We start from the raw sequence: 14045 nt of genomic DNA, 5'->3' as shown, positions 1-14045 counted from the left end.
TGAGATTAAGCAGCATAAGGGTATTACAGGGAGATAAATCAGGATGCAAAGATCCTTTTGTCTTTTACAAAGAAGGCAGCTGGGCAGCTGATAGGAACAACATTCAGCTCCGTGAGTACTTCTGAACTTCTGGTGAATTTGAGCAGAATAATTGAAGGGCTTTGGGGGGTTGGTCAGGTTCTAAAAGAAAATTTGCAGAAGAAAACATGTTGGACCTCTGGGCCTGGGCTGTGGCTGGAGATGAAAATGGGAAAGAATATGAAGGAGATACATGCAGACCTTCTCGTTATGCCATGGGACAAGCAAATAAGTGAAACTTGATTATTACAAGGTCACTGCAAAACTTGATTACTGAATTCATTTAGAAGGAGCCCAACAGTGACCTCCCTGTTTGCAGCTTCATAGTAAACAGTTTTCTGAAGAAGGAGGAATCTGTGGCACTAAATAACCACAGAGAAAACAGTTCTTTACTCCCAGGATGTGCTTGCAAACTTGGCCCAGGCACTGGTAGGCTGGTGTGAGTGTGAGGAAAAGGAGAAGGGGAGCTGAGAGTGAGCATGCGAATGACCGCAGGGCAGTGCAGGTGGCTGAGCCTTCTGCCTTTGAGGTCAAAGTGTTTGTTTGTTCCATTCTGAAGCAGGGTGCTGGCTGGATTTTTGGTAATTTTTTTTTATGGCTTTGGTTTGGGTCTTGCTTTGCTTTTCAAATTATTGATTTTCTCTGCCTCAGCAGGACCCTGGGTGATATTTATGGTCTCAACCCCAGCAGTACTTCCCTTCCCAGCTCCTTCCAGCCTCTTTCTTTGTCCACCAACAATGGACTGGTCTATCTGTCTATATCGTTGCTGAGAAAAAGAGAGCTGGAAGTGTAAGGTGATAACAGCAGCATCAGAGAGGCTGTCTCAGGAACCTCCTAAAACTGCTTTTCAGAGGATCATCCCCTGTCACTGTATACAGCTGGGCTTTGCTGTATAAAGCAACAGAAGATGATTTTTTGCTTTATACAAATCTTTAACTTTGTTAAATTGACCCTAATCCCAGTCCCCTACAAAAGTATGCCTTGAAATATTACTTTGCGGCATCCACTTATTTCTGCAGAAAAACAGTTTGTAATCTTCAAAAGGGGAAGGGCTAACATTGCTTTAAAACAGGAAAATGTTCTGCCTCACAAAAGAATAAATTGCTTAATGCTTTTGGAGGAAAAAAATGTGAAACTTCTTTCAGCTAAAATCAAGTCTGATAATACATTTAGGGTTACTCAGCTCCAGATGCCCTTGGAATTTCTAGAAAAGTGTGGTCAGGATGAGGTTAGCCTTTGGTGATGTTTATGGGCAACAGGACTGGCTTCCAATGCAGGAAAAGGTCAGAGGTGTTCTACCCTTCCTAAAGGTTTTGCAGAGAGAATTGGAGGGTAAATCTATGACAGAAACTGCATAGGGATTAGTCGACTGTTCCGGTTACTTAGTGCAAATCCTGAGCACCATTAGGATCAAGGGATTAACCTGGCAACTGTTATGTAACTCTTTCTGAGGAGGCTTCTTTCATGTAATGCCTCAAACTCAGATATGAACACTTTCTAAGCCTAGAGGTGTAACTTCAAAATTATGTAAACATGCAGAAGAAACTTTCAAGAAAAAAGGGGATGTATCATTGGGGAATATGGATGTCACGTGTGATTTTGAAATTCTTCGGGGTTGCTGTTAGGGTGTCAAAGGAATTCAAGGAAAGCTTCTTAAGACAGAATTTTAAGACCACAAATAAGTCAACAGTTGGGGTGTTTGAAGGAAGCAGAGGATTACCCAGCAAGGGCGGATGACAATTGCCCCTCAGGTGTATGGCAAGGGCTCTTCAGCAGTTGGCCCAGAGGAAGGAGGTGCAGAGTCCAGGTGAACAAGTGTCATAACCACAGATTTGTTTACATGGCTTTCTTTTCTCTCAGTAGGTCTAGCATATATTTGCTCTTTTTGAACACTTTGTACCACTCTACATATATTGTCTTCCTAAAATTTCCCCATAACCCTAAAAGGAAGGCATTATTTGATTCATGTTATAGATGGAATAAGACCCACAGAGGATTACAAAACTTATCCTAAGTCACGTAGCCAGTTCTGTGGAGTAGAAACATAAAACTATACCAATTTGATTCTAAAGAGTACTCTCTACCGTGTTACCATCAAAGGGCAATTTGACCCATGAGGGTCACTTTAGGCCCTTACATTATAGAACTCTGGATCCAACATAATTGGATCTTATTAGGGTTGCCAGATAAAAACGAAGGATGCCAGTTAAATTTGAATTCCAGAAAAAAAAATGACTTTTTAAAGTATAAATATGTACCATGAAACAGCTGAGATATACTTTACTAAAAAAAATTATTTGTTTGAAATTCAAATTGAACTGGGTGTCTTGTATTTTTTTTTTTTTTTTTTTTTTGCTTAATCTGGCAATTCTAACCCTAACAGATTCTTTAGATGAGAGAAAAGAAACTTTTTGATTTCTTCTACCTTGAAAATCCTGGGCAGTTCAAAAACCTTGATCTGAGAGCAATTCTCTAGCTGCCCTCTGTGACTCTGGCAGGGCTGGGATGTGTCAGTTACTGGTGGTCCACTCTGAGCACAGCGCAGATCTTGGCTGCTCACCAGCGATTCCCAGGGTCCAAACCACACTTGGGACAGGCACAAAGTTTGCCTGCCCACCAGGGGTAGAGAGGGCCCACAGAACAGGAACTGAATTTAGTGAGCTGAGGAACTGGCAGTGCATTTCCTAAAGCGTGAAAGCTAATGACTTCTCTGTGCTCTGATGGAGAAGTCAAAGGGTCAGGATCTCATGACCTAAGGTTTACGGTATTTGTTCAATTTCTTGTTTTTTTCTTTTTCTTTTTTTCTTTTCTTTTTTTTTTTTTTTTTTTTTTGAGACGGGGTCTTGCCCTGTCGCCCATGCTGGAGTGCAGTGGCGCCATCTCGGCTCACTGCAAGCTCCGCCTCCCGGGTTCACACCATTCTCCTGCCTCAGCCTCCCAAGTAGCTGGGACTACAGGAGCCCGCCACCACGCGTGGCTAATTTTTTGTATTTTTAGTAGACACGGGGTTTCCACCATCTTAGCCAGGATGGTCTTGATCTCCTGACCTCGTGATCCGCCAGCTTCAGCCTCCCAAAGTGCTGGGATTACAGGTTTGAGCCACTGCACCCAGCCTGTTCAATTTCTAAATTAATTTATTAACTCATTTGACAAATACAATATATAGGGTGTAATTACCATACACCATGCACTGTTGTAGGTTCTGAGTCTGGAAGGGCAGCCTCATGAAGCTAGTCCAGTAGGGGATAAAGGAAGAAATCACAGCATGAGCAGGTGGTCCAGGGTCCTGGCCAATCTCACCACCCCTGGTACTGGCAAGGGTAATAATTTAGTAATAATCAGAATTTAAATCTTGGAGGCGAGGATAATAATTGCAACCCAATTTTGAAAGAAATAAGAAAACAGTATGAACTGGAAGTTATAGAATATGAGGTTTGAGGGATATGCAGTGTAGCCAGTAAAGAGAGTCATTGTTAGCATGAGCCAAAGACTGTCAGGGAGGTTTGCAGTTAACAGTATTAGCATAGGCTGGTGTGATGGGTCATGCCTGTAAACCCAGCACTTTGGGAGGCTGAGGCGGAAGGATCACTTGAGCCCAGGAGTTTGAGGCTATAGTGAGCTATGGTTGCAATTGCACTGCTGCACTACAGCCTGGCTGACGGAGCAAGAACTTGTCTCTCTTAAAAAAAAAAAAAAAAAAAAAAAGAATATTAGCATAAATCTGTAATGGGTGAAATAAGGAATCTTATGGAGACAAAGCCCCCACACACTAGATTTTACAGAAGAGATTGGCTCAGGGTAAGAGGCGAAAGCAATTTGGAGTTCTTTGGGACTTTTCAGGATCTTCCTTCCAAGAGCAAGTTTTGTTAACTCTTATGAAAGAAAAGAAGAAAGAAGATAATGTCATCCACAATGACGCATTGTTTACATTTATCTTTTTCAATAATGTTCTTTGATTTGTATTTGAAGAATGGCAATGTGCGTTTCTGTAGCCAAATTAAAGTCTGGGAACACCGTATTGGATAGGTCCATGGTGTGGATAGAAGAAAGCATTGAAGATTAGTGAAAAATGGAGGCTGAAGAACCTTATGTCTCGATGTAGACTTGAAGCACAAACTTATTACTTAATTATCCTTCATTAACTTCTCTATGTGTGTGTGTATTAAGATGTGTTGAATATATTCATGGGTGTTGGTATTCCTGCTTCAGAGGGTCCTCCTGTCCAGACAACTAGGTTGTCATCTCCCAAAACTAGAGAAAAGTTTCTGGTTCATGTGAGGATTAAACAAAATAATCCTATCTTAGACTATAAGGACTTGAAGGACTATAAAAAAACAGAGGCCATAAAAAATGCTCAATAAACATTTAGAGTCAGGTTATTTTACATCTGGATGGAAGAATATGTAAAGCTTAAAGAAATTGCAGATGCTGTAAAAGACTATAGATATCACTGAGTCCATTTTCCTCTCTTTATAACTGATAGAACTGGTAGTCACGGAGAAGTACAGAATCATAATAAATTCACATAGAACACTTGTGGCGAATCTATTTTATTTATTTTTAAATTTTAATTTGTTATACCTAATGTGAAGCTTTAATTTAATTTATTTATTTAAAAATTTTTTTCAGTGGCAGATCTATGAGAACAGCGTAGCTACCTAGATTTCTGAGTTTTAAAATCTATCAATTGTCCGTTTACATAACTGATAGACTGTATAAGTAATATAGCAGAAGGTAAGTTAACATTCCATTACATTAAGTGCCTGCATTGATTTATACTCTGTTTTGTTAAAGATCTGTTTTAAAGATGATAACTTCTCCCCTTTTGTGTCAACACAAAATACTGAGCTTTCTTATTGAAGTACTTTTCTTCTCCAGCCTAAAATAAAGATCTAATAACCAATGGTCCCCATGACTTGAAAGATCTTCTTTTTTTATCTTTCACGTCTAAGGAGGCTGAAAGAGAAACATCAGCTGCCCGGGGGCGTTAAAATGAGTGACAATGCTACTCTGGCTGCTCCAGCTTCAAATCAGGGTCCTACCACCCCACGCAAAGGCCCTCCCAAGTTCAAGCAGAGGCAGACTCGCCAATTCAAGAGTAAACCTCCAAAGAAAGGTGTGAAAGGGTAAGACCAAAATGAAAAGAAAAACTTTCTATTACTTTCTTTTTCCCACATGACTGCTTTTGTGTTGGGAAATTAGTGCTCACGATATTAAACAGACTTACAAAAATTTCCACTCCATCCTCTCTTTTCCTCTGTAACTCCATCTTTGATGAATTGTGTCTTTATCGCTGGAATTCTTTCCTTCTCAACTTCCAGGTCTGTGGCCGAATTTAACATGGCAAATGGAGGCTTTTTACAATAAACTTCGACTTTGCCTTGCAGGCTTTTGATGACCACTCCTCTTTATGACACAACCTCTACGTTAATCTGTAACACTGAACCACTGACCATTTCCAGAAAATATAGCTTATATTTATGTCTTCCAATTTTGTATCCTCAGTTCTTTAATTTCCTCTTCCTCTCCTTGGCAAAATCCTATTCATTTTTCAACCCACAGCTCACGTGCTAATTTCTTTTTGAAGCTACCCCTGACTCTCTTTAACAAACTATCATTACTTTCATGTTTGCATTTTGTACATTCAGCTATCATAACTTACATTATCTTATCTTATATTTATTTATTTGTATCTATTCTCTGAGGCTAAGACCACTCAGAAAATTTGTCTGTTTTCTTCTTAACTCTCTGTGCTTAACAAAATGCCTGGTATATAATAGATGCTTAGTTAATGATTTTGAATAAATAAACAAATGGATGAATTCATCATTTTTGATGCCTTTTGTATTGCTTTCTCATTTCAATTTTTATTATAAAAAGTGAAACTTGACTAAGTTGTCCCACTGATAGTTCTTTCTGACTCTTAATTGTTTTAGGTTAAGTTCCTACAGGAGAGAAATATCTCTCCACTGGGATACACCAAAACCTGCCTGAGTGACATTTTCTTTGCTCCAGTTCAGTGCAAACAAAAGGAGTCTCTCAAATACAAACACTTAAACCTCTCCTTCTTTCCCCTTGAATCAAGAAACTCTCCATGTGAGTGACTCCAAAATTCTTTGGCTCTAATCTCAGCTAATTTACCCTTTATTCTTTTCCACAGATTTGGAGATGACATTCCAGGAATGGAGGGGCTAGGAACAGGTAAGCCATCCACTGATTTAAGTGAGAATTTTGCACTTGGAGTTCTGCCTTTTTATATACTTCGGGCCTCAAGGGGCAGTTGAAAGTTATGAGAAATACCCAAGGCAGAAGATCTGTGAAGACATAGAAATGTGGGGATTTAATTTACCCTCCGAAATAAGTACATGTGTGCCCAGATACAAAAGCCCTAAAAGAAATCAGGGTAGGCCCAAAATTTCATAAACCTTGTTTTGTCAAACAACTTTTGAGGGCATACAGTGATAAATTACAGACTTTTATGGTAGAAAGAGTTTCATAATTCATCTCCCCAAACTTCATTTTTCAGGGGAGAAATCTGAGACATAGAGGAATTGGCAGTCTTTTGTCTGTACCAAGTGAACTATTGGAAATAAGGGTGAGGTCTGGAGATCTCTCCACTCTACCAGGCAAACCACTTCCTTACCAATTTCCTCTTTTTACACATCCTCTAGCACCCAGAGGAGGATCTTACATACTGAATGCCTGCAATATAATTTTAAAAATTGGCTACCAGATTTTTATGTATCATACAGTGAATGCAATCACTGCATTTTTTTAAATTAATAGACTTTATTTCTTAGAGGAGTTTAAGATTTACAGAAAAATCTGCAGAAAGTACAGAGTTCCTATATGTCCTCTCTACCACCTGTCTCCACTTTTACAGTTTCCTCTATTATTAACATCTTGTATTAGTGTGATTATATTTGATGAGCCAATATTGATGGAATATGCTAATTAAAATCCATAGCTTGTGTTAGAATTTTTATCCTTTGTGTTGTAAAATTCTAAGGGTTTTGATAAATACCATGTACCCACCATTATAGTACATACTGTAGTACATATAGTTTTATACAGAATAGTTTCGCTGCCCTATGCTCCACCTGGTCATCCTTCTCTCTCTCTCTAAACCCCACACATCCACTAATCTTCTTACTGTCTCTATAGTTTTGCCTTTTCCAGTATGTCATATAGTTAGAATCATACAGTATTTGGCTTTTCTGGACTAGCTTCTTTCATTTAACAATATTCATTTAAGGTTTCTCCATGTTTTTATGTGGCTTGATAGCTCATTTTTTAAAATCATGGAATAATACTCCATTGTAGGGATATACACAGTTTTTTTATACTATTGAAAGATATCTTGGTTTCTTCCAAGTTTTGCCAATAATGAATAAAATACCCCTAAATATTTATGTGCAGGCTTTTGTGTGGACATATTTTCAACTCATCCAACACACCTTTGATAAACAGTATCACTTGTAGTAAGCAGTGTCCTTCCCAGGCAATCCTCAGTGTATCTTTCTGCAGGCAAATACCAATCCTGGGGTCTCGAATGAATTTTCCAGCCATGTTATAAAGCAAATTTGCTATTCTCTTAGATCAACTGCTTCCGTATTTTGGCAAGGTGCATACAAGACCAGCAAATTTGCTTTGGGATCTGGAAGATATGCTTGACTCTGACAGTGTATTTGGAATAATGTAAAGAGGTTTAGAGGGAGTGAAAGTCTGAGGTCTTTGACCTGGTTCTAGTCTCAGCCCTACAACTATGTGGTTTTTGCTAATTATTTCATCTTTCCGTGTGTCAGCAAGCTTCTTTGTAACTCAGGGATAATAATATCTTATTGTCTAAAACAAGAAGCTGGATTAAAAGATGCCTTGTGATCATTTCTCAATATGTCATTGGATATAGGCAATTCAAAATGTAAAGGAATAGAAGAACAGTTAGAGAAGAAACCAATCTAGATTGGTAGGGAAGACTATGGATACCTAGATGAGGGAGATTCAAAGTTCTCCTCTTTCTCATTTTAACCCTGGGCCTGACTAGAATTCCACTTCTGCCTCCTCCTTAGTGGTTGTGGTTTGGGGAGACTCTGTATGATCAGTGGGCTGTACCCCACAGGGAACCCCCCAGTCAAAAGCTGTGGATCACCTCCGCAAAGAGGAAGCAGAATGAAACCAACAGAGATGCCTGGCGCAACAATTAAGAAATTGGTCTGATCCTTCCTGGGCCACAGGGCCACGCCAGGGAACTTCCCAGTCAGGGGACAGTGAGCAGGAGAGAGGAGTGAAGTGTCTCTGCTTGGAGGGTGTCTTTCTGTGAAGAGGCTGTCTTTGGGGTGAGGTTGGCTTACATGCCCTTCTTCCATCTCTTGCAGATATCACAGTGATTTGTCCGTGGGAGGCATTCAGCCACCTGGAATTGCATGAGCTCGCTCAGTTTGGGATTATTTGAAGTGCCAGAGGTTCTGCCACTCTCAATGACATCTGCTGTAATTTTGGTTGCTTTTGCCCTGTTGATCTGCTGGAATCTTGAAATTCAGCTGATTGGAAGTGGTTTCTTTGACTTTCAAGGTCATTTCCTATGAGTTACTACTAAGAGTTCTCTTACTGTCAGAATCTCTCTTGCAGTACAGCTCAAAATAGTGGATGCATTTCAAACTTGACCACCTTTTCCTACCAGCTAGTTAGAAGTCATCAATATTTCTCTACGTTTTCTTTATGTGTAAGTCCTTTAAATCTATTTTTGCTAGGCATTCATTATGATTAATAGTAGACTTTTAAGACAACATTTATGTCACTCCCCACCTCCTCTTATTTAATAAAGGAGATATTTACCTTGAATGTTGGTGAAGTCATATTAAATGCTACATGGAAATATCTGATGCTGTGTTCTGACAACCAGTTAAACAAAGAAGGCACAGTCATACAGGAAATAAGTGCAGTGCTTACAAAACAGCATAGGATTAAGATTTGAATTCTGTAAGTTTGTAAATTGTGTACTTTCTGGGTCTAAATTTTATTGAACTAGGTTATTCCAGAAGTCTCATGCAGCTCTAAGTTGTATAGTTCTAAGTTGGTGAGGAACTGAGATTTAAACTCAGAATTCTGACAATGTGAGCCTTCTTTTTGGTACTCTGTTTGAGGAAGGTTTCCTTCCACAGCATCCCTTCAGTGAAATTATTTTGTCCAAAGACTTAAAACGGGAGTCACAGGAGTTACATACATTGACTGCTTTGTGTACATCTGTAGTAAATCTAACCTTTAAACTGTCAATTGAAAAGATTTATATGCTATAAGGTTTAGACTCATATGCAAAGTATGGGCAGTTGACCCTCTAAATAAAATGATGGTTTGCCTCACCCCTGAAGTTGTGTCAATGTAATGTGCTCATACTTATCTTTTCCCAATACTTTCATGGCAATAGTGCAACTCAAATGCTGCCTCTATGTGACTTGGTTGCTTTGGAACTAACAGTATGAATTTCTTCATTTCAGTTTTGAAATCTGGTAAAGGAATGGAGTAAATTAACCGAAGAGAGAGACAGGATGATAGAGAAGCAAGAGATTCAGGTTCTAATCCTGTCTCTACCAGTAAACTGCAATAAAATTTTGGGCAAAGATCTCACCCTTTGTACCTTCATGTTTTCCTGAATCAGACAATCTAAGGTTCATGGTAGTGATAAATTCTGTGACTTTGTGGTCTTGGAGGAGTGCAGCATTCAAAGACTTGTGGCTGCTATAGGGCCTGTGTTAACCATTTTGCACGAATCATCAGGTTACCTTCTGGCCAGAAAATTAGAAGTACAAAAGAAAAACTGAGGTATAGATTCAGAAGTGGAACCACGACACGCAGAGGCCCAGTGGAAATGTGTGCTTCCTCCTTCAGCAGGAACTCCTGCCTCCACCCAGGCACCTGCTTTCTCTCCTGCCAAAGCTAACCCTTGCCTCTCAAGTTAGCTGCTCCATTTGACAACCAGTGCCTTTAGTTCATCTCAGTTAGGGAGGACTGGCTTCTTCTCCAGCTGGGCGAGACTCTGGTTCACATTTGGCTTACTTTTCAAATATTTCTTTAAAAATGAAGCAATGACATTGACAAAATAAAATGCACTCAAAAGAACGTATTCAAAGGCTACGTAAAGAAGGATCTAGAAACTATGTTACATGGGGAATTGTTGAAGGAACTGATAACATTTAGCTGAGAGAAGAAAACATTCATTGCCAGCAAATATTTGAAAAGTTGTCACGGTCCACAGCTGTAACAACCTGAATACACCGGATCTTTTTAAAAAGTAGTGGTGAAGACTGGGTGTGGTGGCTTATGCCTGTAATCCCAGCACTTTGGGAGGCTGAGGCAGGCAGATCATGAGGTCAGGAGATTGAGACCAGCCTGGCTAACATGGTGAAACCCTGTCTCTATTAAAGATACAAAAAAAAAAAAATTAGCTGGGTGTGGTGGCGTGCACCTGTAGTCCCAGCTACATGGGAGGCTGAGGCAGGAGAATCACTTGAACCGGGGAAGCAGAGGTTGCAGTGAGCCAAGATCATGCCACTGCACTCCAGCCTGGTGACAGAGCGAGACCCCGTCTGAAAAAAAAAAAAAGGAATGATGAAGCAGGAAGAAGCAGACGTCTTTGAGGCCACGGTCTAGCATTTGGGGGTAGGCTGGAGTAGACATAATTTAAAGCCCTTCCAATATCTAGAATCCTATTATTTCTATTCCTATCATTTTATTATTTTAAATAAAAAATAGGAAACCCCTCAATGTATAGACAACACATATGAAAGAGATAAAGTAAGTCATTGTCCTCATCTGAGTCCTGGCGGCAAAGAGATGACAACCCCAAGCTGGGTAACAAAGGAGGAGTTTCTCAACAACTAAAGAAGTGGAGGGAAAACACACGCACAGAGGAATAATCAATTAGACCAATATTTAGCACAAGAGAAAAAAATATCACACAAGATTGAGCACTATAAAACTCATATAATGAGAACCATGCAAGAATGACACTGAACTGTTTTAAAGGGGAAAATAGGAAAGGAACTATGTTTTATAAAAGGCTAGGGGGAAAGGCTTGTACAGGCCACAAAATTGTGTGTATATATATATATAAACTAGCATGATGCTTTTTGCAATATGAGGGCAGAGTCAGATTGATGAAAACTGAAATTCAAAAAAGCAACAATCAAGTTGATTGGCAACATCAGACACAGTATCTTTTTTTTTTTGGCAAAAACAATTGAGAGACCTGGGTTCTGCCTGGATCTGCTACAAAGTACCTGCTAGATAGTCAGCTAATTCACTTTTCTTCTTTGGCCTCAAATATTTGAGAATAAAACAGGATCTTAGACATAATGATTGCCAAGTTTCCTTTCAGCAAAAAATTCCAAAAAACAACTAATACATCTAAATATATTTCAGTTGTTCCCTTTAGACCAGAAGACCTAAAGCACAGAGCCTCAGTTTCCAATTATTTCTAGAGTGCTTGTTTAATACCCCCCGCCTTTTTTTTTTTTTTCACATTTCTCCAGGGTCCAGTAACAAAGTCAAATCGTGTATTAGTACTGCCACCTGCTGCAACAAATAAGCACTTCAACACTTGGAGACAACCATTTCTATTAGACTTTTCAATCCACATAGCTAGTTCTGAATTTCTTCCCATCCATTCATTCACCAATTTAAACTGTTGCATTGCTTGGCTAAGGAAAAGTAATCCATACAGAGGATGAACATTAAAAGGGTATAAAAGTGAACACAGTACAAGATAAGTCTTGTTTCCACCCAGTGCCCTACATCCCTCTCTCGTTCTCCATCAATCCCTGTTATGCTTTTTGTGAATCCTGCCAGAGGCATTCTGTGCATAGACACACTTATATGTATACACTTTTTTTTGCACAGTAATAACATACTACATTTGCTATTCTATACTATTTTTGACTTATTTTTTCTTGAAGAAAACTCTGTCTGTACATTTTGATGTACCTCATTTTTTAAAGTAGCAGCATACGTTTCATTTGTATAATTGAGGTCTAATTCATTTATCCAGTGTCATAGTGATGGACGTTTTGGATATTTTTAGACTTCTACATATTTTCTCAAATGCCTCCATATTTATGCCAGAGTTGTACCGGTTTATCTCTAGGACCAATTCCTAGGAGTAGAATGGACAGGTTTTGAAGGATATTGCCACATTCACCTCTGAAAAATTTGTAATCATTAACACAACATATACAACTCATGCATACTTTTCCAAACACTCATACCTTTACATATATTATTACATTTTTATTTTGCCTGAAAATGAACAGCGTTTCATAAGTTTAAAAGTCACTGTTATGTTCTTGTCAGTGAATTGTCTGCTCATGTGCTTTGTCTGTTTTCCTATGAAACAGCGAATCTTTGGATTGAACTGTAAGATCTCTCCCCCATCAGTGTCATCTGTATAAAAGGAAGTAGTGGTTTGTCTTATATCTGTGGTACAAATAGCCAAAGCAAACCTAAGCAAGAAAGAACAAAGACAGAGGCATCACATTACTCAACTTAAAACTATACTATATGGCTACAGCAACCAAAACAGCATGGTACAAAAACAAAAAATATAGACCAGTGGAACAGAATAGGGAACCCAGAAATAAAGCTGCACATCTACAGCCATCTTATCTTTTACAGAGTTGACAAAAATAAGCAATGGAGAAAGGAGTCCCTATTCAATAAATGGTGCTGGGATAGCTGCACATGCAGAAGAATGAAACTGGATTCCTATCTTTACCTATACAAAAATTAACTCAAAATGGATTAAATATTTAAATGTAAGATCCCAAACTATAAGGATCTTAGAAGACAATTTAGAAAACATCATTCTGGAGATTGACCATGGGAAAGGATTTATGACTAAGCCCTTAAAAGCAATGGCAACAAAAACAAAAATTGATAAGTGGGACCTAATTAAACTAAAGAGTTCCTGCACAGCAAAAGAAACTATCAACAGAATGAAGAGACAACCTACAGAATGCAAGAAGGTATTTGCAAACTTTACATCCAACAAAGGTCTAATACCCAGAATCTACAAGGAACTGAAACAATTACATAAGCAAAAAACAAATAACCTCATTTAAAAGTGGGCAAAAGACATGAACAGACACTTCTCGAAAAAAGACATACAAGTGGCCAACAAACATGAAAAATTGCTCAATATCACTAATCATCAGAGAAATGCAAACCAAAACCACAATGAAACACCATCTCACACCAGTCAGAATGGCCATTATTAAAAAGTCAAAGAACAGCAGATGCTAGAGAGGCTTCAGGAAAAAGGGAATGCTCATACACTGTTAGTGGGCAAGTAAATTTGTTCAGCCTCTATGGAAAGCAGTTTGGAGATTTCTCAAATAACTTAAAACCAAACTACCATTTGACCCAGCAATTCTATTACTGGGTATATACCCAAAAGAAAGCAAAGCATTCTACCAAAAAAGACACATGCTCTTCCATGTTTGTCACAGCACTATTCATAATAGCAAAGACTTGGAATCAATCTAGGTACCAGTCAATGCTGGATTGGATTAAAAAAACAACAAATGGCACATATATTCTATAGAATACTACATAGTCATAGAAAAGAACAAAATTATGTCCTTTGTAGCAACATGGATGCAAGTTGGGGGCCATTATCCTAAGCTAATTAATACAGGAAGAGAAAACCAAATACCACGTGTTCTTATTTATAAATAGGAGCTAAACATTGGGTACACATGGACATAAAGATCGCAACAATAGACACCGGGGACTACTAAAGGGGGAGGGAAGGAAGGAGGCAAATGGGTGAAAAGCTATTGGGTACTATGCTCACTACCTGGATGATGGGATTATTCATATCCCAAATCTCAGCATTACTCAATATACCTGTGTAACTCAAACTAAAACACAATAATATTGGAAGTTCTAGCCAGAGCAATTAGGCAATAAAAAGA

At 38.8% G+C, this 14045-nt stretch overlaps 1 protein-coding gene across 7 annotated transcripts in view; it reads left to right on the top strand.

Annotated features, from left to right (window-relative positions):
* The window catches only part of PDE6H (phosphodiesterase 6H), a 57640-nt gene extending 48203 nt beyond the window's left edge, over positions 1-9437 (top strand). For all 7 annotated transcript variants that reach the window (XM_030804385.1, XM_030804389.1, XM_030804384.1 and 4 more), the window contains 3 exons: positions 5031-5204; positions 6239-6279; positions 8454-9437. In XM_030804385.1, coding sequence (XP_030660245.1) covers positions 5031-5204; positions 6239-6279; positions 8454-8530 — 292 coding nt within the window. In that variant the 3' untranslated portion in view covers positions 8531-9437. The remainder of the gene's footprint in view (positions 1-5030; positions 5205-6238; positions 6280-8453) is intronic.
* The last annotated feature ends 4608 nt before the right edge of the window (positions 9438-14045 follow it).

This window comes from Nomascus leucogenys, chromosome 23 (genome assembly GCF_006542625.1).
Source record: "Nomascus leucogenys isolate Asia chromosome 23, Asia_NLE_v1, whole genome shotgun sequence".
NCBI lineage: Eukaryota > Metazoa > Chordata > Mammalia > Primates > Hylobatidae > Nomascus > Nomascus leucogenys.
The sequence above is the reverse complement of the archived record's forward strand: the minus strand, read 5'-3'. Positions and strand labels throughout refer to the sequence as shown.